The following is a 26,949-nucleotide window of genomic DNA, read 5'->3' on the forward strand; positions in this document are numbered from 1 at the left end:
CTTTACTCACTGAGCCGCTGCTTCTCCCAGACTCCCCTGCTTCACACTCAGTGCCAGAGTCAGTGTCTTTACTCACTGAGTCGCTCCTTCTCCCAGGTTCCCCTGCTTCACACTCAGTGCCAGAGTCAGTGTCTGTACTCACTGAGCCGCTGCTTCTCCCAGACTCCCCTGCTTCACACTCAGTGCCAGTCAGTGTCTTTACTCACTGAGCCGCTGCTTCTCCCAGACTCCCCTGCTTCACACTCAGTGCCAGAGTCAGTGTCTTTACTCACTGAGCCGCTGCTTCTCCCAGACTCCCCTGCTTCACACTCAGTGCCAGAGTCAGTGTCTGTACTCACTGAGCCGCTGCTTCTCCCAGACTCCCCTGCTTCACACTCAGTGCCAGTCAGTGTCTTTACTCACTGAGCCGCTGCTTCTCCCAGACTCCCCTGCTTCACACTCAGTGCCAGAGTCAGTGTCTTTACTCACTGAGCCGCTGCTTCTCCTAAATGTTACTCCTAAGCTATAAGCTCCACAGTGTCCAATGGTTCTGAGCCTGGGGATCAGCACCCTGCCAGTCACTCAGAGGGTGGGTGGGTGTTCTCGTGCTGCGTTTCCTACTGGCTGGTGTATGCAGCACCAGCCTGATTGGCCTGGAAGCCTCCCTGACAGGGGGTGGGGGCATCTCACCGACAGGGGGTGGGGGTATCTCACAGATAGTGGGTGGGGGCATCTCACCGACAGGGGGTGGGGGTATCTCACAGATAGTGGGTGGGGGCATCTCAGAGACAGGGGGTGGGGGTATCTCACAGTTGGGTGATTTCTTCTTCCTGTACTTTGGCAGCAGGAGCTGAAGTTAGAAGTCAGTGCTTGCGCCAGTGTTTGCGCCATGCTGCTGCTGAGGGCTGTCTTGGGGAACATTTGTTCCAGGGTCTCCCGTGTCCCCCTGGGGGTCCCGATCAGCAGATTCTCTGCTGCTGCCATCCCTGCACCCAACCCCAAGGCAGATGTGCACTTTAACCAGGTAATGCTCCTGTGTGACCCGCACGCCCGGCGGCGAGGCTGTTTCTGCAAGTTGCTGGCAAACATTGTAGGGAGAGGGGGGGTGCTGCAGAGCATTGCAGGGAGAGGGGGGTGCTGCAGAGCATTGCAGGGAGAGGGGGGGGGGTGCTGCAGAGCATTGCAGGGAGAGAGGGGAGAGGGGGAGAGCTGCAGAGCATTGCAGGGAGAGAGGGGAGAGGGAGAGAGCTGCAGAGCATTGCAGGGAGAGAGGGGAGGGGGAGAGCTGCAGAGCATTGCAGGGAGAGAGGGGAGAGGGAGAGAGCTGCAGAGCATTGCAGGGAGAGGGGGGGGTGCTGCAGAGCATTGCAGGGAGAGGGGGGAGAGCTGCAGAGCATTGCAGGGAGAGAGGGGAGAGGGGGAGAGCTGCAGAGCATTGCAGGGAGAGAGGGGAGAGGGAGAGGGGGAGAGCTGCAGAGCATTGCAGGGAGAGAGGGGAGAGGGAGAGGGGGAGAGCTGCAGAGCATTGCAGGGAGAGGGGGGGGTGCTGCAGAGCATTGCAGGGAGAGGGGGTGAGCTGCAGAGCATTGCAGGGAGAGGGGGAGAGCTGCAGAGCATTGCAGGGAGAGGGGGGGTGCTGCAGAGCATTGCAGGAAGAAGGGGAGTGCTGCACAGCATTGCATGGAGAGGCGGGGGAGTTGCATGGAGAGGCGGGAGAGTTGCATGGAGAGGCGGGAGAGTTGCAGGGAGCTGCAGAGCCTTGCAGGGAGAGGGGGGATATCTGCAGAGCCTTGCAGGGAGAAGGGGGTGCTGCAGAGCATTGCAGGGAGAGGGGGGTGCTGCAGAGCATTGCAGGGAGAGGGGGGTGCTGCAGAGCATTGCAGGGAGAGGGGGAGATCTGCAGAGCATTGCAGGGAGAGGGGGAGTGCTGCAGAGCATTGCAGGGAGAGTTGCAGAGCATTGCAGGGAGAGAGGGGGAGTGCTGCAGAGCATTGCAGGGATAGTTGCATTGCAGGGAAAGGGGGAGTGCTGCAGAGCATTGCAGGGACAGGGGGAGAGCTGCAGAGCATTGCAGGGAGAGTTGCAGAACATTGCAGGGAGAGGGGGAGTGCTGCAGAGCATTGCAGGGAGAGGGGGAGAGCTGCAGAGCATTGCAGGGAGAGTTGCAGAGCATTGCAGGGAGAGGGGGAGTGCTGCAGAGCATTGCAGGGAGAGGGGAGAGCTGCAGAGCATTGCAGGGAGAGGGGGGTGCTGCAGAGCATTGCAGGGAGAGGGGGTGCTGCAGAGCCTTGCAGGGAGAGGGGGAGATCTGCAGAGCATTGCAGGGAGAGGGGGAGTGCTGCAGAGCATTGCAGGGAGAGTTGCAGAGCATTGCAGGGAGAGAGGGGGAGTGCTGCAGAGCATTGCAGGGAGAGTTGCATTGCAGGGAGAGGGGGAGTGCTGCAGAGCATTGCAGGGAGAGGGGGAGAGCTGCAGAGCATTGCAGGGAGAGTTGCAGAGCATTGCAGGGAGAGGGGGAGTGCTGCAGAGCATTGCAGGGAGAGGGGGAGAGCTGCAGAGCATTGCAGGGAGAGTTGCAGAGCATTGCAGGGAGAGGGGGAGTGCTGCAGAGCATTGCAGGGAGAGGGGAGAGCTGCAGAGCATTGCATGGAGAGGCGGGGGAGTTGCAGGGAGCTTGGGAGAGTTGCAGGGAGAGGGGCGATGCTGCAGAGCCTTACAGGGAGAGGGGGGAGTGCTGCAGAGCCTTGCAGGGAGAGGGGGGAGTGCTGCAGAGCCTTGCAGGGAGAGGGGGGAGTGCTGCAGAGCCTTGCAGGGAGAGGGGGGAGATCTGCAGAGCCTTGCAGGGAGAGGGGCGAGTGCTGCAGAGCCTTGCAGGGAGAGGGGAGTGCTGCAGAGCCTTGGAGGGAGAGGGGCGAGTGCTGCAGAGCCTTGCAGGGAGAGGGGGAGAGCTGCAGAGCATTGCAGGGAGAGGGGGAGAGCTGCAGAAAGAGTGTGTTAGTAGGGGGGTGTTGCAAAGCAGGTAATGCTCCTGTGTGAACCGCACGCCCGGCGGCGAGGCTGTTTCTGCAAATTGCTGGCAAACATTGTAGGGTGGGGAGATCTGCAGAGCATTGCAGGGAGAGGGGGAGAGCTGCAGAGCATTGCAGGGAGAGGGGGGGGGGGTGCAGAGCATTGCAGGGAGAGGGGGGGTGCTGCAGAGCATTGCAGGGAGAGGGGGGGGGTTCTGCAGAGCATTGCAGGGAGAGGGTGGGGAGATCTGCAGAGCATTGCAGGGAGGGGGGGTGCAGAGCATTGCAGGGAGGGGGGGTGCAGAGCATTGCAGGGAGAGGGGGGGGTGCTGCAGAGCATTGCAGGGAGGGGGGGGTGCTGCAGAGCATTGCAGGGAGAGGGAGGGTGCTGCAGAGCATTGCAGGGAGAGGGAGGGTGCTGCAGAAATTGCAGGGAGAGGGGGGGTGCTGCAGAGCATTGCAGGGAGAGGGGGGGTGCTGCAGAGCATTGCAGGGAGAAGGTGGGGTACAGAGCAGGGAGAGGGGAGTATGTGGGGGTGCACGGAGAGGGGGGGGGGGAGTATGTGGTGGTGCAGGGCCTTGGGTAAGCCTAAAGCACACAGCGGTGAGTGAGAGAGCGCCGCCCTGTGCCTATAATGTCATTCTGCTATAGAAAGAAGTTACTGGTTTGTTTCCCCTCTGACCCGGTTCTCTGCAAACTTTCTGGCACTTCTCCAAACCCATTTATCTGGCAAACAACTAGAAGGAAGAGAACTGAGCGCAGCCATATAGTGAGAGTGGGGGGTGTGCTATAAACACCGCCCGCGGCCCTATAGTGAGAGTGGGGTGTGTGATATAAACACCGCCCGCGGCCCTATAGTGAGAGTGGGGTGTGTGATATAAACACCGCCCCGCGGCCCTATAGTGAGAGTGGGGTGTGTGATATAAACACCGCCCCGCGGCCCTATAGTGAGAGTGGGGTGTGTGATATAAACACCGCCCCGCGGCCCTATAGTGAGAGTGGGGTGTGTGATATAAACACCGCCCCGCGGCCCTATAGTGAGAGTGGGGTGTGTGCTATAAACACCGCCCCGCGGCCCTATAGTGAGAGTGGGGTGTGTGATATAAACACAGGCCGCGGCCCTATAGTGAGAGTGGGGTGTGTGATATAAACACCGCCCCGCGGCCCTATAGTGAGAGTGGGGTGTGTGATATAAACACCGCCCCGCGGCCCTATAGTGAGAGTGGGGTGTGTGCTATAAACACCGCCCCGCGGCCCTATAGTGAGAGTGGGGACGTGTGCTATAAACACCGCCCCGCAGCCATATAGTGAGAGTGGGGTGTGTGCTATAAACACCGCCCCGCGGCCCTATAGTGAGAGTGGGGTGTGTGCTATAAACACCGCCCCGCGGCCCTATAGTGAGAGTGGGGGGTGTGCTATAAACACCGCCCGCGGCCCTATAGTGAGAGTGGGGACGTGTGCTATAAACACCGCCCCGCGGCCCTATAGTGAGAGTGGGGACGTGTGCTATAAACACCGCCCGCGGTCCTATAGTGAGAGTGGGGACGTGTGCTATAAACACCGCCCGCGGTCCTATAGTGAGAGTGGGGTGTGTGATATAAACACCGCCCCGCGGCCCTATAGTGTGAGTGGGGTGTGTGCTATAAACACCGCCCCGCGGCCCTATAGTGAGAGTGGGGGGTGTGCTATAAACACCGCCCCGCGGCCCTATAGTGAGAGTGTGGACGTGTGCTATAAACACCGCTCCGCGGCCCTATAGTGAGAGTGTGGACGTGTGCTATAAACACCGCCCGCGGTCCTATAGTGAGAGTGGGGACGTGTGCTATAAACACCGCCCCGCGGCCCTATAGTGAGAGTGGGGACGTGTGCTATAAACACCGCCCCGCGGCCCTATAGTGAGAGTGGGATGTGTGCTATAAACACCGCCCCGCGGCCCTATAGTGAGAGTGGGGACGTGTGCTATAAACACCGCCCCGCGGCCCTATAGTGAGAGTGGGGTGTGTGCTATAAACACCGCCCCGCGGCCCTATAGTGAGAGTGGGGTGTGTGCTATAAACACCGCCCCGCGGCCATATAGTGAGAGTGGGGTGTGTGATATAAACACCGCCCCGCGGCCATATAGTGAGAGTGGGGACGTGTGCTATAAACACCGCCCCGCGGCCCTATAGTGAGAGTGGGGTGTGTGCTATAAACACCGCCCCGCGGCCCTATAGTGAGAGTGGGGACGTGTGCTATAAACACCGCCCCGCGGCCCTATAGTGAGAGTGGGGTGTGTGCTATAAACACCGCCCCGCGGCCCTATAGTGAGAGTGGGGTGTGTGCTATAAACACCGCCCCGCGGCCATATAGTGAGAGTGGGGTGTGTGATATAAACACCGCCCCGCGGCCCTATAGTGAGAGTGGGGTGTGTGATATAAACACCGCCCGCGGCCCTATAGTGAGAGTGGGGTGTGTGCTATAAACACCGCCCGCGGCCCTATAGTGAGAGTGGGGTGTGTGATATAAACACCGCCCCGCGGCCCTATAGTGAGAGTGGGGTGTGTGATATAAACACCGCCCCGCGGCCCTATAGTGAGAGTGGGGTGTGTGATATAAACACCGCCCCGCGGCCCTATAGTGAGAGTGGGGACGTGTGCTATAAACACCGCCCCGCGGCCATATAGTGAGAGTGTGGACGTGTGCTATAAACACCGCCCCGCGGCCATATAGTGAGAGTGGGGACGTGTGCTATAAACACCGCCCGCGGTCCTATAGTGAGAGTGGGGACGTGTGCTATAAACACGGCCCCGCGGCCATATAGTGAGAGTGGGGTGTGTGCTATAAACACCGCCCCGCGGCCCTATAGTGAGAGTGGGGTGTGTGCTATAAACACCGCCCCGCGGCCCTATAGTGAGAGTGGGGTGTGTGCTATAAACACCGCCCCGCGGCCCTATAGTGAGAGTGGGGACGTGTGCTATAAACACCGCCCCGCGGCCCTATAGTGAGAGTGGGAGATGTGATTTTGGACAGAATTTTTGATGGCCTCCGGCCGCTTAAAGCTGCAGACCGAGCAATATCCTACGTGTGTTTATTTTAATAAATCAGTTCTGTACTATGAGAAAATAATTGTAACATTTTTTTAAACCACTCTGAATGACATTTTTAATGTATTATAATGTAACAAGCCTTTTTTGTTTCTATAGCAACCATTTACAAAGTCACAGAGACTGAGTCAATACTCCTCTGCAGTCATTTAGTGAACCCCCGAGCCAAATCTTCGCCAATCGATGTGCAACTTGGCTAATTACTTCTCGCTGTGCGGATTGTATTGATGCGCATATTAAAGGGGGGAAGACTGGGACAGCTGCTTTGTGCAGATCTAGAATACGCGCGTTAATATATAACATTCCCAAACAGAACTTTTTTAGATTTCAAGATAAAGTGTTATAATGAGCAACACTATCTTTTATAGATGGGTCTCGGGAGGGGGGTGGCGGGGGGGGGGGGGGGTAAACCGTGTTAATTTAAACTCCTGGGGACCCCCTGCTAAACAATATGGAAGCTTAAATCTCTTGTGGCGCTGCAGCCGATACGAAGCTGCGATAGTTTCCTATTGAGCCGCGGGATGTGGGTGGGGATTTAAGTCTCCATAAGGTACCGGCGGCGCCTTCCCCGGTATCTCGGGGAGCAGGGGGTCCCGCAGCTGAAATAAATGGGGTTGTGCACCCGAGACGCCCTGCTCCCCAACGGGGGGAGAATTCTTTATTTAAACCCGGTACAGTATAGTAATCGCTCACGGTGAGAATTCGGCGTTTCTGAACAAGGAGAACGTTTGCGTTCTCTGGTCACTCGGCAGTTACGTCCCCGCAATAACCAAACCAGCCGGACCCTCCTCTCCCACGGAGCGCGTTGGGGCGATCAATAAGATCTCATTCTTGTTGGTGACCAATAGAATTGTGTTCTGTAGTCATGCCCGGGCCTTGTATACTGCAGGGCTTTGGTTGGCTGTCACCCCCAGCAGATCGGACGTTGGCGGGGATGTGATTGGACGTGGCTTGGGGCAAACTGTAATGTAACTTCCCGCGCGTTCCTCTCCTTCCTTCCAGATTTTTATAAACAACGAATGGCAGGATGCGGTCAGCAAGAAAACCTTCCCGACTGTGAACCCGTCCACGGGAGAGGTCATCTGCCAAGTTGCCGAGGGAGATAAAGTGAGTTATACCACTGCATTCGTGGCCCATTTGTTGAGTTGTCCTCCGGGGTTTGAGGGAAGCGAGGTCAACGTGTTCCAAAAGCGTAATGTAGATATTCGTTGTGACCTGTATCTCTTGCGCCTGTGACTTCATGTGCCACGCTGTGCTGGACCCTGTGGCAGGAAGGGGATTAATACCCCGAGCCAGGGGTGGCAAACTGCAGCCCTCCCGGTGTTTGCTTTGGTTAGTGGGGGTTGTCCTGCATTATTACCGCTTCTATGATGCAGTATGAGGGGGGGGGGGGGAGCTCCTCACAGTATGAGGGGGGGGGGGAGCTCCTCACAGTATGAGGGGGGGGGCTCCTCACAGTATGAGGGGGGGGCTCCTCGCAGTATGAGGGGGGGGCTCCTCGCAGTATGGGGGGGGGGGGCTCCTCGCAGTATGAGGGGGGGGGCTCCTCGCAGTATGAGGGGGTGGGTCTCACAGTATGAGGGGGGGTGGGTCTCACAGTATGAGGGGGGGTCGTCTCACAGTAGGAGGGGGGGGTCTCACAGTAGGAGGGGGGGGTCTCACAGTATGAGGGGGGGTCTCACAGTATGAGGGGGGGGTCTCAGTATGAGGGGGGGGTCTCACAGTATGAGGGGGTCTCACAGTATGAGGGGGGGGGCTCCTCACAGTATGAGGGGGGGGGGCTCCTCACAGTATGAGTGGGGGGGGCTCCTCACTGTATGAGGGGGGGGCTCCTCACAGTATGAGGGGGGGTCTCACAGTATGAGGGGGGGGGTCTCACAGTATGAGGGGCCTCAAACATAAAACTTGAAAATCTGATGCTAAAGATTTGGGGGGAAAAGATTCTCTATCAATATGGAAATTTTCATTCAAATATAACAATATCTCCTACTGTAGTAATAAAAGTCTCATTTTGGGGCCTCTTAACCTTGACATGGTTTAGGCCCTGAGAAGGTCAAAGTCTGACCTTGCTTTCCTCCAACGTATAACACAATGGCCCATGTTATCTATACTGTATATCTATATATCTTCCGAATGATGTTTCTAGTTCCTGTCTGGAATTGTACATTGATCACAATTACTGCATTTCTGTGTCAGAGGATTAGCCGTCACGTGGAATTAGCTGTTTTAATTCTATAGCGGGCAGGGTGTTAAAGGATAAAAGTTAGAAAACATCTTCTCCAAACAGGATTATGTATCAAATATTTTCTGTTCTTATTTGTTTGCCTCCAGAAACGTTAAATGCATTTATGTATTAATGCCCCGTGTTTTCTTACTGTAACATATTAGTGTGTTTGGGGGATACAAAAAGGTGTGTGTGTGTGTGTGTGTGTGTGTATATAATATATATATATATATATATATATATGTGTGTGTGTGTGTGTGTGTGTGTGCAATACAGCTCTTCTAATGATTAACATATAGTTTGTGAGAGCCCCATAAGCGTATTTACTTCTGTCGCAGTCGCTTTTGTCTCTTGGAACTTAGTGATGAATGGTTTATCCTGCCTGGGTGCCGGTGTCGGCCGGGATTGTGTAAGGTGGTTACCGCACCTAAATGCAGCCCTGCTTCCTTCTGAATACAGTATGCTACCAATGCTGTCTAACCTGTTGGCTCGCAGGCCCTAAGCCTCTGCCACGGAGAGCCTGGGGCAATGTATATGTAGGGGTAATCTCTTACCAGGTGCAGCGCCTCCACCTGCGACGGCTCCCAGCAGAGCGGGAGTTGCTCCTCACAGGACAATAATACAATACTACTCACACAGCATATAAAAGAAACAGTAGCTTTACTAACGGTAACCATAACCATGCATATATCATTCCTAATGGTGTTACTCTTCAAGGACAAAACAATACTAACGCGTCTCGCAGGACGCGACCCTTCACCGTGTTCCCACACCGTGTCCAATACCCCAAAGTGAGTGTATGTGTGTGACTGCGCAGCCACTAGTATGAGTAATATTATAGTTGGTGCACTTAATGGATGTTACAGCGCTCGGGCCCGCAAACAGACTTTACAAAGTATCCGACGACGCAGAGCGGCCAGTGATACCTTCCGGGGCGATCCCACCCGGACGGCTGATGATAGGCCTCAAGAGGTCTGGTCCCAAACCTCTGGGACGGTGCCGTGACAGTCTCTGTGTCTTTAACAACTTCTCTCACTAACGTGACAGGTTGCTATTCTAGGGCCTGTCCCTACATTAACTCTGACAGGCCCTGAGTCACAGTCAATCTGGGCCTGGGGGTATTCGGACCTAGTGTAGAGGCTACTTGCCTCTCTACACACGGAGCTCCTACCTCTTCCCCTTCCCGGTCTTCTCTGCCCAACGTGCTCCCCTGCACAACCTCCTAACCTCCCCCTGCTCAGTCTCCTCGCCCTATTGGCTCCCGGCCGTCACCTGGTCCTGCTGAGGCTTCTGTGACTTGTAGTCCCCAACTCTAAACCTCCTCTGGTTGGTCACTGCTTCGCGCTCGCGCAACCACTTGCTGCGCATGCGCGACCTCTCTTGTGTCGCCGTTTGCCTACGGAACTACTGCACATGCGCAATACAGAAATGGCGGCGCCCTGGCCGCTCGGGCCGCCGCGGAGCCTCCGGTGCACCGGAGCGCTCCCTGCACCCTTCCCTAACTCTCTCACCACAACGGAGGTGAGGGTCAGCCTGGAGGACCTGGCTACATAAGCCTGCAAGCCGATGGATCTAATGAATGGTAATCGGCTCTGTGTATCCGCTAATGCAGTCTCTACAGTAGGGCCGGCCAGCACCAGTTCTCAAGAGCCAGCACCAGGTCAGGCTTTCAGGATATCCCTGCTTCAGCGCAGGTGGTGCAGTTGTTGATTGAGCCACCTGTGCTGAAGCAGTGATATCCCTGACCTGTTGGTGGCCCTTGAGGACTGGAGTTGGCCGCCGCTGGGACTATCGCCTCCAGTCCAATAACCTGCAAAATATTCATTGCGGAAGCCAGGAGAGGGATCTCGGCAGGGGAGACGCCGAGACAGATCTAGGAAAGAGCAGAGCGATTCTGGCAGCAGCGTTTAGGATAGATCGCAGGTGAGAGGCAGGAAGGCCGGACGTTAGAAACTTAGCTGTCAAGGCGAGAAAGGATGAGGGCCTGTGTTGGTTTTAGCCGTCCGACAGGGGGAAGCTCGTATCTTGGTAATGTCACAGAGGAATAATCAAAGGTTTTAGTGACCGGATTAATTTGAGGGAAGCGTCAAATGTGACATCACCTATAGGCGGCGTGCTTGTTACTGGGTGTATGACGGCGCCACTCGCCATAATGAAGGGGGGACATAGGGTCAGGTATGAGGGGCCGTGTCTTCCACGTGTTGCGTTTGCGTCAGTGGGGGTCCTCCAGGATATGGAAGAAATATTCTTTATATATCTGTGTATTTGGCTGTATTTACATACGTGTAACTTATGTCACACGTGCTAGTGTATCATGTCTTTCGCAGCAGCTTTCGTGTCATTTTCAAACACGCGAAGGGAACCGTTTTATTAAAGGTGTCATTGTGTGGCACCTGCACATGTACCGGGCATTATCCAAGTTAATTTGTAGCCATCTCTTTGTAGGTGGATGTGGACAGGGCAGTTAAAGCGGCACAGGAGGCGTTTAAACTGGGATCACCATGGAGACGAATGGACGCTTCGCATCGGGGAGTCCTGCTGAATCGTCTGGCCGACCTCATACAAAGGGACAGAGCTTACCTGGCCGTGAGTAAGGGTGGGGGGTCCCCGTCATATCTGGGGAAACACTGGGTGAAGGGGGGGTCCCCCGTCATATCTGGGGAAACACTGGGTGAGGGGGGGGGGTACAAAAACACAGCACCACATTTGTAAGGCAGGAGATGCAAAATGATGAAGATCTCCCACCTGTTACTGGGGGGAGAGTATTTTCCATGGAGAAGTTGGGCTGTTTTTGCTCCCGTTTTGCAGCCTGACCCTTTTATTACATAAACACAGTTTTTTTTATTTATTTTTTTTGTATTTTAATTTCCCTAGAAGAACCGAACTTCGGGTTATTATTATGACAGTTGCTGCCTCTCCGTCTCCCAGCACACTATTTAGATTGTCAGCTCTTGGGTAAAGGCACTTCCTTCGCCTAAGGCTTACTTTTAGACTGGATCCCAGCATTTCTCTCTGTTTTGGCTTTATATTGACCTCTACTTTCTTGTGTCCATATAAGACCCTCCGTATATATCCATTTTAAAGCACTATGCACTCCATAATCAATCAATAAAGATATACTGTACGCACACCGGTTAATGTGTGATGGGACTTGAGTGCCACAACTTTAAAACCTAAACCTACATTTTCACACTTGTTTTTTTTAATTATTATCATTTTTTTTATTAAACGCATCCGTTTTTAATTGATAAATATTTCTAAAATGTTAAACATTTGGGAAAAAAAAGTTATGTTTCTCAAGTTTACAATTCCGTGAAACCCCAGTACTGCTACTTTATGTCTTGTAAGAGACGTTGACCCCTATACACCAGGGGTCTCCAACACCATCCTCAAGGGCCACAAAAATAGCAGCTTTTATGGATATCCCTGCTTCAGCACAGGTGGCTCAATCAGTGACTCAGTCTTCGACTGAGCCACTGATTGAGCCACCTGTGCTGAAGCTGGGACTGAGCCACCTGTGCTGAAGCAGGGATATTCATAAACCTGGCCTGTTGGTGACCCTAGAGGACTGAGCTTGAGACCCCTGCTATACACAGGCCCCCCCCCCCCCCCCCCCATGGACCATTGTAGGAACACTTCATAGGTCTGCGGCTGCCAGCGGCGGTTCAGCGCAGCTGTTCAATCGCTTCACGCCAGGCCCTGTGCTATTTAATTTCCACGCATGTGATGCGCTCTTTCTGTAGACGCTGGAGACACTGGATAACGGGAAGCCGTACGCCGTCTCCTACGCGGTGGATTTGGACTTGGTCATTAAATGTTTGAGGTAACTTACTCCGTGTGTAAATCTGGTGAGGAATCGGTTGACCTGAATTTGGCAGGAATTCCAGCAGTTGGATTTTACACAGAACCCCCGGCTGCTTCCACTGCAAAGAGATAATGGGGAAAGGCAGGGTTGCAGAACTGGCAGACAAGTGAATGCATGTATTTATAGACGCATCACCCTCCACTAATTATCTTTGCGAGAGGGAGCCCTTGTAGAAAAGTTTGCATGACTCCGGGAATCAAACCATGGTGAACTGTTCAGAGCTGTTACGCCGTATCTTTTCTGTAATGCTACAGCATATCCCCGGCGTATCCATCAGTATTTGCCACGGCGCCATGCAGTGTGTAGTCGGGGTTCGCCCCGAGTGTTAAACTGCAATTCACTGCCGTATGAGGCCGGATCGGGGGTGATGCTCTGCATCGTAGATTAGTGAGTTTATGAGTTTTGACCTTTAGCTAGAAATTGTACTATACGTTGTGAAACAAACCTCAGAAACGGCTAAGAATGTGTCTGCATGGCGTGGAAACGGGCATTTTTTTTTTTGCCTCCATTTTTTTTTTTAATTGCAGCAAAAACTGCTACCACCCCCCTGCCCCACCACACACGTTGAAAATGAGCAGATGTTTGAAAACAAGATTTTAAGAAACTTTCTCTCTTCTCATTTCCCTGCCTAGCACTCGCGTTCCCCTCCCCCTTGCCCCCCCCCCGGCCTGGGTGGGGCAATAAGATATTATCATTATCTGCTGTCAAATTCTGTCTTTTAAAAAAAAAAATGTAAATAATTCTAAAATTGTCTGTAAGCTTCTGCGTCTCCGTCCCGTGTGTGGGAGACTCTTAAAGACTAAAGACTTGTCGCTGTATTGGAAATCGGGGGTTTTAAACATGTTTTTTCACCCGATGAGTAATTGCCGTTTCCGTGTATTAGGTATTATGCCGGCTGGGCTGATAAATACCACGGGAAAAACATCCCGATTGACGGGGATTATTTTTCCTACACGAGACATGAGCCGGTAGGCGTGTGCGGACAGATCATTCCGGTATGTTTCAACCACTTTTAAAGTAATCTTTTGTACTCCAAAGTGAATTCGCTGGCAGCCGACCCCCCCCCTCCCCCCCAAAAAAACAAACATTTTGCACAACCTACTAATTTTCCCTAAACAAATGTAACCGTACTCATAGCAAATATTTGGAGGCTTCTATCTCTGTGGAAATGAAACACAAAATTCTTTGTCTCTGGATGGGGGAGTGTTTCTTCCTCTCTTACCCCCCCCCCCCCCCCCCACTGTCCTTATCAGGGAACCCATAAAGGTAATGGGGGGGATACCTGTGCGAACTCTTAGCCGCCCCGTGACATAAAATAGAAGAGATCCAAGGTCTCCCAAATATGTTGCAAAATACTTTGCCACTGAACTAACATTTGACACCGATCTCCCCTGATTTGACTCTTTAGAAGGTTGCTGACAATGTTACATTATGCTGCACTCGTTCCTATTGCAAGTCTCCCGTTCTCCCACATAGATTGTAAGCTCTGTGGGGCAGGTCTCCCTAATTCCCATTCACTTCCTGGTTTAATGTGTTGTGTTTTTTATATAGTGGAACTTCCCCCTGCTGATGCTGGCATGGAAATTCGGCCCCGCGCTGGCCACTGGAAATGTCATCGTCATGAAGGTGGCCGAGCAGACGCCACTGACCGCCCTGTATATCGCCAGTCTGGTGAAGGAAGTAAGGCCCAATGTTGAGCTTGGTGGCGTGTTTGGCGTGTTTGGCGTGTTTTGGCATGAGCTTGTACAAGAGTGAACCACAACTCCCATCCTACATGGAGGTCCATATGCCCAACTTTCAGAGCCTTGGCGAAGGTCTAGGATGAACCAGACACTTTAAGCGGGCCATATCCTATGTTTGGGACCCTTGTATGCAAATGGGAAGCTCAAAATGCATTGATCCTATAACTGTTCTGAATTGGGCTTGTCCCAACAATACCGACCAACATCAAGGTCCTTTTGAGAAAAAGCAGAGACAAATTCACTGTTGCAAACACATTAAATGGGCAACGATTTCTGAGAAATGTTTTTCCTGTTTGCATTAATATCGCCCTGGCATATACCGGTATATAAAAATAAGGAGACCATATGATACAACTTTAGTGTTTTTTAAAGGGCCATATTTTAGAATCCATGTTCAGGATGTGGAGCTGGGAAGGGGAAAACGGGTTCAGATTTTAAGTGCTGATCAGAATTCACTGCCAAACCTGCGATCCAATAGCAATTCATGTAGGTTACCCATCCGGGGGAAGGCACATACGTTCTGGTGGCGATGTGAACACCACATGGTTACGTGGTTGGAGGTGACATCTGGTGCCTGGGGCTGGACAGTAGCACAGAAAGGGGATCTACCGCTCCATTCTCTTCCAGGCCGGGTTCCCACCGGGCGTTGTGAACATCGTACCTGGACTGGGCCCAACTGCCGGTGCTGCCATCGCCGCTCACATGGATGTGGATAAAGTGGCCTTCACGGGCTCCACAGAGGTAAGGAACCCAAGAAGGCGCGCTCCCCCGGGTCGGCTCGAACCCTCTTTGCTGACAGGAGAGCTACAGTAGCAGTGCTGTACATTGTAAAACTTTACCCAGAATCCTTTGTATCTACGCTGCCTCACACTGAGCTTTACAGTTCTCTAGATTTCGTTTGCGTACTTGTGTATTTTTTTTGTGACTGAGATGTCTCGCTGCTAAGCCGGTCCGGTAGCCATTCCACTAGCACTTTCACCCACGGCACCCGTCGCCTCTCAGTAAAGGTGCACAGCTGGCTGAAGGGCTGTTCACATCCTTTTTAATTAAAATCTTCTTAAGCCTGAATCCGTTTAAACTGTATAATTGCTCATAAAGCGTTTAAGTGCCTAATAATAAGCCTGTACTACGAATGTAGCCGCCCTTTCAGTTGAATTGCTAATTTAATACGGGCACACAAGGACACAATCTAGATTGGACCAGACGTCTGTTAAACGAATGCGATCCGATTTATCTTTGGATCTTTTTACAGGATTACGCAAATGGAAACTCCCAATGACTGCCCCAACAGCGCCAACTATTGGGTTGCATGTTTTGCATGAAGAGACCTGTAATTATTAAATGCAGTATTCTTTAAGTACTGCACATGGCGTTGTAGTATACTCGCACAGTGTGTGTTTATATGGTTTACACCAGACTCGCTCTTATCTCTTAAGAAGGTGTTGCTTAGGGTGCTAGAAAGTGGGGTGTTAGGGTTACTGGCTGTGCTCTTTAACCCCAGCAGTGCTGAAAAGCTGTATACAGCGATACAGCAAGTATAACCTTATACAGATTTGTGTTAAAATGGACAAGACGCGTGACACTGTGTGCTCATTTGCATGCCATTACCCAGAATCCCTGACTGCAGCAGACGCATTGTATGCTAAGAGATAATGGGGAAAGGCGCAGGTTGCAGACCTGTCGGGTACATGTGACTGTGCTCACACGGAATTTGTATTTGCTGTTAGAATTACAGGATGCTAAGGAGGTCATTATTCCCCTAAGAGGCTGTTAGACGGAAATTTCCCGTTGACGTCAGTGGGAGTCTTTGGCCGATAACACCGTGACTGTCCACTTCGGCTGTTGATTGACCTTCTAAAAGTTATTAGATGTATAGTTTTAATCCCTTTTAGCCATGTATATTGAATTACCCCCTTAAAATTATTAGGTGTCCGATTTAATCAATTTTAGCCATTGGTTTAAGTGCATTACATGGCCAATGGGACAGTGTAATCCTCCTCCAGAACGGTTTAATCTCGCATGATCCTCTCCATTTGTGTCATTGTGGCAGAAGATCGAAAATCTTAAAATTCGCAGGTAATACATTAATCCATTCTGCGCGGGAGGTGGCCCGCCTGCTCCCGGAGGTGGCCCGCCTGCTCCCGGAGGTGGCCCGCCTGCTCCCGGAGGTGGCCCGCCTGCTCCCGGAGGTGGCCCGCCTGCTCCCGGAGGTGGCCCGCCTGCTCCCGGAGGTGGCCCGCCTGCTCCCGGAGGTGGCCCGCCTGCTCCCGGAGGTGGCCCGCCTGCTCCCGGAGGTGGCCCGCCTGCTCCCGGAGGTGGCCCGCCTGCTCCCGGAGGTGGCCCGCCTGCTCCCGGAGGTGGCCCGCCTGCTCCCGGAGGTGGCCCGCCTGCTCCCGGAGGTGGCCCGCCTGCTCCCGGAGGTGGCCCGCCTGCTCCCGGAGGTGGCCCGCCTGCTCCCGGAGGTGGCCCCCCAGCTCCCGGAGATGTTGCTTGTGCAGAATTCTGACACTTGCAGCGACCGATCTCCTATGCGACACGAGTGGGCTGTTCATGTAGTTGGTGATGTTCTGCGTTCTGCTGCAGGTGGGGCGTTTTATCCAGCAGGCGGCGGGGAAGAGTAACCTGAAGAAAGTGACGCTGGAGCTGGGTGGGAAGAGCCCAAACATCATCTTGTCCGACTCCGACTGTGAGTGCTCCAATAACTGGCCATGTCTCTGCTACGTTGTAATACAGGGAGGGGGCCGTCTCCTGTCATCGAGGGTTACCGTCAGGTTTTCAGGATCTCCCTGCTTCGGCATAGATGGCTGTCATTATGACCCACCTGTGCTGAAGCAGGGGTATCCTGAAAACCTGAACTGTTGGTGGCCCTTGGGGACTGGAGTTGGCCACCCCCGTGGTAATACATTCTCGGGGCATGCGCGGGAGATGGGGTTGAGATGTTCTTCACTCTTGATGTGCAGCATCAGGTTCCCAGCCACGCACCCACTTCAAGTGCTAGCATGATGTTTGCGCTTGTCATGCGATACTGGGAGATGTCGCTCTGTTTCCTGATCTAATCCTTTTCTGCTCTAGGCATTATTCCTGCGAGCTCTGTTTGCCGGGATGTTGGTGTCAGGGTGGGGTTTGTAGGGGACGTGGTGCTGCCACAGTGGGACCATTGTAGCCCATGTTTACTAAGCTGTCTTCTGCCAGAAGATACCACCTGGTGCTGGAGGACACTCGAGTCCTGTGCGGTAAAGCAGGATGGTGCCTTATGGGAGAAGACTGCTTAGTGGATCTGGCCCTAAATGACGCAGCTCCTGACCTTCCCCGTTAGTGCAGTATTATGCTTGTGGTGTTTTTGTAACGGGATTTCTAACGCCTTGCTGCTTAACCTTTTCACTGCCAGATGAGCGAACAATCTATTTCTTAGCAATGGTTTGCTGGCCCTTGTGGAGGGGTTAATAATTTTAGGGTAGTACGCCTAGCATAGAAATGGCTTAAGCATATTAACCTTCACTGACCGTGAGGGCAGAGGCAAGTGCATTAACCCCTCCGAGGTCAGCACTAAGGTCAGCAGCTGATGAAACATAATGGATACACAAACGCCCTTTAATATCAATAGCTGAACTGTTATGGTTTGGGTTGGGTGGAAATATCACTGCTCCTACTAAAATAAAGATAAAGTTGAGAATATATTTTAAAAGGGTTTTTTTCCCCTTAATTTCCCTGTGAAACATTGCACAAACCACGACTTTATTTAAAAAAAAAAAAAAAAAACCTGTTGTTACCATAAAGGGTTTGTGGTACGCTGTGCATTGTTTAAATGTTCTTTTCAGTAATACTTGCTATCTTTCTCCTCATTTCTTTGCTGTTTTGGCCAACGAGAACAACCTATTCCTGTTTTTCCTGCTAAGCTTCTGCAGTGCCTTCCTCTTGATGTATGTAACAATGTCTGTCTTCACTGCAGTGCCTTCCTCTTGATGTATGTAACAATGTCTGTCTTCACTGCAGTGCCTTCCTCTTGATGTATGTAACGATGTCTGTCTTCACTGCAGTGCCTTCCCCTTGATGTATGTAACGATGTCTGTCTTCACTGCAGTGCCTTCCTCTTGATGTATGTAACGATGTCTGTCTTCACTGCAGTGCCTTCCTCTTGATGTATGTAACGATGTCTGTCTTCACTGCAGTGCCTTCCTCTTGATGTATGTAACGATGTCTGTCTTCACTGCAGTGCCTTCCTCTTGATGTATGTAACGATGTCTGTCTTCACTGCAGTGCCTTCCTCTTGATGTATGTAACGATGTCTGTCTTCACTGCAGTACCTTCCTCTTGATGTATGTAACGATGTCTGTCTTCACTGCAGTGGACTGGGCTGTTGAGCAATCCCACTTTGCCCTGTTCTTCAACCAAGGCCAGTGCTGCTGTGCCGGCTCTCGGACCTACGTCCAGGAAGATATCTACAAGGAGTTTGTCGAGAGGAGTGTCCAGAGAGCCAAGACCAGGGTTGTTGGAGACCCCTTTGACTTCAAAACCGAGCAGGGACCTCAGGTGAGCCGGAGATCACAGTATCCGTTGAAGAGCCATTAAAGTTGCGATCTCATCTCGATAGTGCTTTGATGTTCTTTTAGAAATGTATTCTCGCTCTCCATTGGCGAGTTACACCACGAAATAGATATTCTGATTTTGATTTTTAAACATAAAATGTCGCTGACCCTGTGTTCTATAATTAACATGTATTCAAACTCTCAGAATCGAATCTCCTCTTGTTCGCTGCAATGTCCAATAACAAGTCCCTTAGTTGAGTCTTTCAAACATTTATTTGCAGAATTCTTTATCAAACGCACAATGTTTCGGGGGAACCCCCTTCCTCAGGGGGGCAAACCGAACTCTTAAAGACTCTCCTGACAATGGGCTGTCTCCTTTGCTTTTGGCGCCATCTGCAAATTTCACTTGTACATATTCATTACATTTTAATGATTACGGCGCACTCTAGTACTAGAACCATCCCATTGGCAGTCTAGAACCTTTTTGGCCGCGACCAAAGTGCCGCTGGCAGTCCACTACAACTCACCATTGGGCAGGTTGCTGCTGTAACATTCGTTACACAAATTGTACAACACGACCTGCCGGTGGTGGTGGTAATGGTGGTGGTGGTGGAATGCCAATGGTGCTTTTGGTCACGGCCAATTGGCTGCAGACAAAGGTTTCGTTGGCTTGTTTGAATCGGCTGTAGACCAAGGGAGTCACACATTAGCCACATCTATATTGTTCTATATTGGTGTAGAATTCCTATAGATACTTGGAACAATCTTGTTACTTGTGTCGACATTCAACATAGTCGCTATATATTTAACTTGCTATCTACAAAAAAGAAAATGCTAGAAGCGCTAATGCACTAAAAATGACGTGTGATAGAACCACTAGTGATTTAAATATAATCAAGAGTAAAGGAAACTTGTGTATATAAGCCGGGCGGCCGGATTAAAGACTGACCGATGCAGATCAGAACAGTTTACATATAACAAATACACACACATACATACACACACACACATACACATACATACACATACACATACACACATACATACATATTTAAATGTAGCACCTTCAGCCCTGGCTGTTGCACGCCTCTTCTGCACGTTCAACCCATTTCCCAATGTTATTCTCCCATTTCACGTCCGTTGTAAGAGCCTTGCACACAATCTGGGCCGCCCGCCGAGGGGAGGGAGATCCGGGACAACTGCCTCGGGCCTGGCAGCTCCAGAGGAGCCCGGCCAATACCAGAAGTGGGGCACAACTTCCATGATAGCCCAGCAAGGCCCTCTTCTGCCACTCGGTGGGTGCAAGCCCCCGGCAGCCCTGCACACAACTGGCGGTCTCGTGGTCACCCTGGAACTTGCATGTTGCACCACACGGTATAAGATATGGGTCACCGTGTTGTGCCGTACTTACTGATTGCTCTAATGACGCTCTTCAGGTTGACGAGGCTCAGTTTAAGAAGATCATGGGCTACATCAAAACTGGGAGGCAAGAGGGGGCCAAGCTGCTCTGTGGTGGGAGCGCCGCTGCTGACCGGGGGTACTTCATCCAGCCCACTGTGTTTGGAGACGTAACTGATAACATGACCATTGCCAGAGAAGAGGTATGAGCTTTGCCAACCTAAAACTATATGTAACAATGTAGCACGATTTGAAGTCTGTCTCCATTCAGCACTGGAGGAGTCCATAAGCCCTTTGAAACTGATAAGCCAGGAAGGACATTATGGCGGCTCCTTTTCAGAGGGTGGTTTTCTTTTCTTAACACTTACACTGCCAGGAGAGCATGCAAACGTTTTGCTGTTCCAGTTTCTGAATGCAGAAGACGATAATAATAATTTATAACGCGTCAATATATTCCGTAGCGCAGTACAAAAGGGATGGAGGACAAAAAACAATAAGATATCCAAACTTAACATTGTTACAGTCGGTCAGGAGGGCCTGCCCCAAGAATATTACAATCTGTAAGGAAGGGTCAGTGAAAACCTAAGGTACAGGGGCATAGGAAGGCTGGTGTGTTTTGGATAGCTGTGGGTTATTTGATGGAGTTGGGGAAGCAGTAAGTGGGAGTGTGAGGAGGTAGAGCTGTGAGAGCAGGTAATGTGTGAGGGAGTTGGGGAAGCAGTAAGTGGGAGTGTGCGGAGGTAGAGCTGTGAGAGCAGGTAATGTGTGAGGGAGTTGGGGAAGCAGTAAGTGGGAGTGTGAGGAGGTAGAGCTGTGAGATCAGGTAATGTGTGAGGGAGTTGGGGAAGCAGTAAGTGGGAGTGTGAGGAGGTAGAGCTGTGAGAGCAGGTAATGTGTGAGGGAGTTGGTGTTGGGGAAGCAGTAAGTGGGAGTGTGCGGAGGTAGAGCTGTGAGAGCAGGTAATGTGTGAGGGAGTTGGGGAAGCAGTAAGTGGGATTGTGCGGAGGTAGAGCTGTGAGAGCAGGTAATGTGTGAGGGAGTTGGGGAAGCAGTAAGTGGGATTGTGCGGAGGTAGAGCTGTGAGAGCAGGTAATGTGTGAGGGAGTTGGCGTTGGGGAAGCAGTAAGTGGGAGTGGGGGGAGGTAGAGCTGGGAGAGCAGGTAATCTGTGAGGGAGTTGGGGAAGCAGTAAGTGGGAGTGTGAGGAGGTAGAGCTGTGAGAGCAGGTAATGTGTGAGGGAGTTGGTGTTGGGGAAGCAGTAAGTGGGAGTGTGCGGAGGTAGAGCTGTGAGAGCAGGTAATGTGTGAGGGAGTTGGGGAAGCAGTAAGTGGGAGTGTGCGGAGGTAGAGCTGTGAGAGCATGTAATGTGTGAGGGAGTTGGGGAAGCAGTAAGTGGGAGTGTGCGGAGGTAGAGCTGTGAGACAGGTAATGTGTGAGGGAGTTGGTGCGATTTGGGTGTTATGTCCCAGAGATTCTGAGGTGGAGACTCTTCGAAACCTCTCCCCTCCAAACCCTCGCAATCGCCTTCAACCTCGCGAATTAACGTCTGAAACATTACTCACCGATAATTGTCAGTTCTGACACTTGCCACTAACACCATTATAATACCATTTGTTGTTATATAGTGCTGACAATGCAGACGGTGGTGTACGTAATATTGTTCAGGCACCGTGAGTGTGGCAAAGAGCTTACAACTTAATTCTGATGCACAGGGAGGTACGATTACTTGCCCAGAGTGCCTAGGAGTGCTTACACTAGCATCCCAACTAGAATTCACCCACGCCAAAGGCCATGTTCTAACTATGAAGATGTTACTTGCGCCTGTTGCATAAAATGTAAACATGTCCGTGTTCATTATTTGTAACAGATTTTTGGGCCTGTGATGCAAATTCTAAAGTTCAAGTCGATTGAAGAGGTTATTGAGAGAGCCAACAACTCTATGTATGGACTGGCAGCGTCTGTGTTCACCAAGGACCTTGATAAAGCCAACTACGTATCCCAGGCACTGAGAGCTGGGACAGTCTGGTAAGTATTGGCACTTGGAGACGGGGCCCCTGGTCCGTGATTGCGCTTCTCCGTCCAAATCCACAATCCAAACTGTTTTATTGAACCTATCTGCTCCCAGACGGGACTGCAATACCACAAAGGGGTCAGCCTGCTGAGATCTAGCAGACCAGTGATGACTTTACGACTGCGAACCCCCACCAGTATACCAAAATAGTCACCAGCCATTATTCAGACATTTTGAGGGGGAATTTAAAATGGCCGTAAGCCAGTCCCTAATAATCAATTATGAGGTAATCGTTGCCAATTGGTTCACAGATCTGTCAGGAAACCCATCACTTCCAGAGCGCACCCCGTGTGTCGCTCGCCCCGAATACGGGGGAAGTCCATATCTCATTTTGTTTTTGTGTCGAAGACTCGTGCAGATAAATCTACCAACTAAACTGCCACATTGTTACCAATCGCTGACTGCTCTATATGAAACCCACCAATTAACCCTTTGTTCTGTATTTAGGATTAATTGCTATGATGTGCTGGGAGCCCAGGCCCCCTTTGGCGGGTACAAGGCATCGGGTACAGGAAGAGAGGGCGGGGAATATGCGCTGCAGGCTTACACCGAAGTGAAGACCGTGAGTATTAGCAAAATGTTTCTAACGCTTCCCTGTGCTTAGAACGCGGCGATAACAACATTCTAATTCTCAGGGAGGGGCCGTGTCGGATATTAAGCAAAATGTCATAGCGTATCAATGTGACGGACTTACACAGAAAGATGCAATCGCTGCAAAGCAAGCATTTTATTTGTATTATATTATAGGTTATTATGGTGTCACACCCTATGAAATCCACTCTCTGTATGTATGTATCCATGTATGTATGTATGTATGTATGTATGTTTGAAAGATCCACCACCAGTCTTCTCACAGGAGATACTGTAAAGATTGTGTCAGGCCTCCAAATGCCAGAGGACCATATACCTAACCCCTTACGATGGTAGCAAAGTTTTCCTTCATGGGGATCTGTCTTAGTATATTTTTTTGTCTGGTAAAATATTTGTTATAAATTAAAATGTAATTAGTTACCTCCTTGTTTTTAAGTATGTCCTGGGCACAGACGCAACACGTTGACAACATTCTAAATGAGTTACAAATCTGCCTAAAGTAGGAAAAAGACAAAGTCTTGAAGGAACTTGGACTTTTGATGGATTTGAAACATTAGGAAATTGCTTCAGAATTGGGGTGTTGGGTAAGAGGAGGAAGAGGAGGAAGAGCGACCAGATTCTCTGTTGAACCATAAGCAGGTTTTTGGAGGTGGATCTAAGAAGATGAGGGGCTGTGTATAGTGGGGGTGAGGAGCCGGCTCGGAGAATTGGGTAACAGAAAGTATTTAAAGGCGAGAATGGGAATATGTACGTTGTTTCGGGATTTGAGGGACAGCCAACCCAGTCCCATTAACAGATCACAATGGTGGGGGTTGCAGGTACATTGGGAGAGAAAACGGCAAGTCTTGTAGTGTAGGCGCGTGTGTGTTGTAGCGTAGGCGCGTGTGTGTGTTGCAGCGTAGGCGCGTGTGTCTTGTAGTGTAGGCTTGTGTGTCTTGTAGCGTAGGCGCGTGTGTCTTGCAGCGTAGGCGCGTGTGTCTTGCAGCGTAGGCGCGTGTGTCTTGTAGCGTAGGCGCGTGTGTCTTGTAGCGTAGGCGCGTGTGTCTTGCAGCGTAGGCGCGTGTGTCTTGTAGCGTAAGCGCGTGTGTCTTGTAGCGTAGGCGCGTGTGTCTTGTAGCGTAGGCGCGTGTGTCTTGTTGCGTAGGCGCGTGTGTCTTGCAGCGTAGGCGCGTGTGTCTTGCAGCGTAGGCGCGTGTGTCTTGTTGCGTAGGCGCGTGTGTCTTGTAGCGTAGGCGCGTGTCTTGTAGCATAGGCGCGTGTGCCTTGTAGGTAGGCGTGTGTGTCTTGTAGCGTAGGCGCGTGTGTCTTGTAGCGTAGGCGCGTGTGCCTTGTAGCGTAGGCGCGTGTGCCTTGTAGTGTAGGCGCGTGTGTCTTGTAGCGTAGGCGCGTGTGCCTTGTAGCGTAGGCGCGTGTGTCTTGTAGCGTAGGCGCGTGTGCCTTGTAGCGTAGGCGCGTGTGCCTTGTAGTGTAGGCGCGTGTGTCTTGTAGCGTAGGCGCGTGTGTCTTGTAGCGTAGGCGCGTGTGTCTTGTAGCGTAGGCGCGTGTGTCTTGTAGCGTAGGCGCGTGTGTCTTGCAGGGTAGGCGCGTGTGTCTTGTAGCGTAGGCGCGTGTGTCTTGTAGCGTAGGCGCGTGTGTCTTGTAGCGTAGGCGCGTGTGTCTTGTAGCTTAGGCGCGTGTGTCTTGTAGCGTAGGCGCGTGTGTCTTGCAGTGTAGGCGCGTGTGTCTTGTAGCGTAGGCGCGTGTGTCTTGTTGCATAGGCGCGTGTGTCTTGTTGCGTAGGCGCGTGTGTCTTGTAGCGTAGGCGCGTGTCTTGTAGCGTAGGCGCGTGTGTCTTGTAGCGTAGGCGCGTGTGTCTTGTAACGTAGGCGCGTGTCTTGTAGCATAGGCGCGTGTGCCTTGTAGCGTAGGCGCGTGTGTCTTGTAGCGTAGGCGCGTGTCTTGCAGCGTAGGCGCGTGTGTCTTGTAGCGTAGGCGCGTGTGTCTTGCAGCGTAGGCGCGTGTGTCTTGTAGCGTAGGCGCGTGTGTCTTGCAGCGTAGGCGCGTGTGTCTTGTAGTGTAGGTGCGTGTGTCTTGTAGCGTAGGCGCGTGTGTCTTGCAGCGTAGGCGCGTGTGTCTTGCAGTGTAGGCGCGTGTGTCTTGTAGCGTAGGCGCGTGTGTCTTGTAGCGTAGGCGCGTGTGTCTTGTAGCGTAGGCGCGTGTGTCTTGTTGCGTAGGCGCGTGTGTCTTGTTGCGTAGGCGCGTGTGTCTTGTAGCGTAGGCGCGTGTGTCTTGTAGCGTAGGCGCGTGTGTCTTGTAGCGTAGGCGCGTGTGTCTTGCAGCGTAGGCGCGTGTGTCTTGCAGCGTAGGCGCGTGTGTCTTGCAGCGTAGGCGCGTGTGTCTTGCAGCGTAGGCGCGTGTGTCTTGCAGCGTAGGCGCGTGTGTCTTGTAGCGTAGGCGCGTGTGTCTTGTAGCGTAGGCGCGTGTGTCTTGTAGCGTAGGCGCGTGTGTCTTGTAGCGTAGGCGCGTGTGTCTTGTAGCGTAGGCGCGTGTGTCTTGCAGCGTAGGCGCGTGTGTCTTGCAGCGTAGGCGCGTGTGTCTTGCAGCGTAGGCGCGTGTGTCTTGCAGCGTAGGCGCGTGTGTCTTGCAGCGTAGGCGCGTGTGTCTTGTAGCGTAGGCGCGTGTGTCTTGTAGCGTAGGCGCGTGTGTCTTGTAGCGTAGGCGCGTGTGTCTTGTAGCGTAGGCGCGTGTGTCTTGTAGCGTAGGCGCGTGTGTCTTGTAGCGTAGGCGCGTGTGTCTTGTAGCGTAGGCGCGTGTGTCTTGTAGCGTAGGCGCGTGTGTCTTGCAGCGTAGGCGCGTGTGTCTTGCAGCGTAGGCGCGTGTGTCTTGCAGCGTAGGCGCGTGTGTCTTGCAGCGTAGGCGCGTGTGTCTTGCTGCGTAGGCGCGTGTGTCTTGCAGCGTAGGCGCGTGTGTCTTGCAGCGTAGGCGCGTGTGTCTTGCAGCGTAGGCGCGTGTGTCTTGCAGCGTAGGCGCGTGTGTCTTGCAGCGTAGGCGCGTGTGTCTTGCAGCGTAGGCGCGTGTGTCTTGCAGCGTAGGCGCGTGTGTCTTGCAGCGTAGGCGCGTGTGTCTTGCAGCGTAGGCGCGTGTGTCTTGCAGCGTAGGCGCGTGTGTCTTGTAGCGTAGGCGCGTGTGTCTTGTAGCGTAGGCGCGTGTGTCTTGTTGCGTAGGCGCGTGTGTCTTGCAGCGTAGGCGCGTGTGTCTTGCAGCGTAGGCGCGTGTGTCTTGCAGCGTAGGCGCGTGTGTCTTGCAGCGTAGGCGCGTGTGTAAAACATTTCTTGTTTTTTTTTTTTTTCGTTCCAGCTTTTGGATGCAAATGTAGCGTTTTGTGGTTGATACAAGGCAGATAATCTTTTCCCCAAATGTTGTTCTGTAGCCCAATGTTTACCTAAAAACTGAATAAAATAGCAGTTAAATAAAGAAAAAGATACAAGGCCGGTGGTGCCACTCGGATTGGCTCATCTTACCCATGTGGATTTCCTAACAGTGTCTCCATTTTGTAGGTCACAATGAAAGTTCCCCAGAAGAATTCCTAAGTGCCTCTCTGAGGCCGTTCTCCTCTGATCGGAAGACACTGGAATAAACGATGATCACGGGGGGAATCGGGATTTGCCAGAAACGTAAAGATGGCAAAATGATCGTTAACATCTTGGAAATCAGAACGGCCGCTCTGGTAGCACACGGGGAACGTGGTGGTGACGTGTCCATGTTTCTTAGCTTGGTTATCTAGAATGCATTATGCATCTTTTTATATACAGTACAAACATTTAAAGGGGCAGTTTCCCCAACTAGTTTCCTTTTTGTCCCCTTCTTCCTCTTCCCCCTCCCCACAGGGGGTCCCTGGAGGAGAAACGGGCTAATTTCAACTCCGTGGATACTCGACACTGAAGGTAGCGCCTGTACTGTACCCGTGCGGGGAAACAAAATGGAGGTTTAAATCTTCCGGGTCAGTCGGAATCCGCGTGACGCAGGGGATTTGAATCTATCGGAGGTACCAGCTGCATCTTTATCGCAGTACCGCTCCAGGGACCCCCTGCTACCAGCCGTTAATAAATACAATTCCTTTAGGGAATCCTAACCTTGGAATACTTTAGCATTTGTGTGCAGTTATTTCTTAGCGGAGAGTAAGGTTTGTTTTGCTTACGGATGCCCAGAAATGAGCCCCCGCCACCCACCCCCCTCTTAACCAATCCTTGATTTGCCCCCACGATGGCAATAACAATCTCTGGAATCCCTCTGTTAATTGTGTCCTCATTGAGCTCTACAAATCTAGTTCTTTTATCTACTCTGTATAGTATGAGCCATACCTTCTTATATACTGTGTGTGCCCACCCCTCTGTCGTCACCCCCTCTTTATAGTATATTTCTGTTCTTGTTCTATCTGTATACTCTCTTGTAACGCAGAAAATAAAGGTGATAAGAAAAATG

General features: G+C 51.9%; 1 protein-coding gene across 1 annotated transcript; it reads left to right on the forward strand.

Annotated features, from left to right (window-relative positions):
• Nucleotides 1–775: 775 nt before the first annotated feature.
• Nucleotides 776–26,949, forward strand: ALDH2 (aldehyde dehydrogenase 2 family member). The gene is made up of 13 exons (XM_075568180.1): nucleotides 776–1,003; nucleotides 7,074–7,178; nucleotides 10,741–10,881; nucleotides 12,039–12,118; nucleotides 13,044–13,155; nucleotides 13,712–13,840; nucleotides 14,530–14,643; nucleotides 16,486–16,588; nucleotides 18,248–18,432; nucleotides 19,865–20,029; nucleotides 21,694–21,851; nucleotides 22,345–22,459; nucleotides 26,025–26,949. The coding sequence occupies exons 1-13, from the start codon at nucleotides 869–871 to the stop codon at nucleotides 26,055–26,057; spliced, it is 1,575 nt and encodes a 524-aa protein (XP_075424295.1). The 5' UTR covers nucleotides 776–868; the 3' UTR covers nucleotides 26,058–26,949.

Source organism: Ascaphus truei, chromosome 13, assembly GCF_040206685.1.
Source record: "Ascaphus truei isolate aAscTru1 chromosome 13, aAscTru1.hap1, whole genome shotgun sequence".
Taxonomy (NCBI): Eukaryota; Metazoa; Chordata; class Amphibia; order Anura; family Ascaphidae; genus Ascaphus; species Ascaphus truei.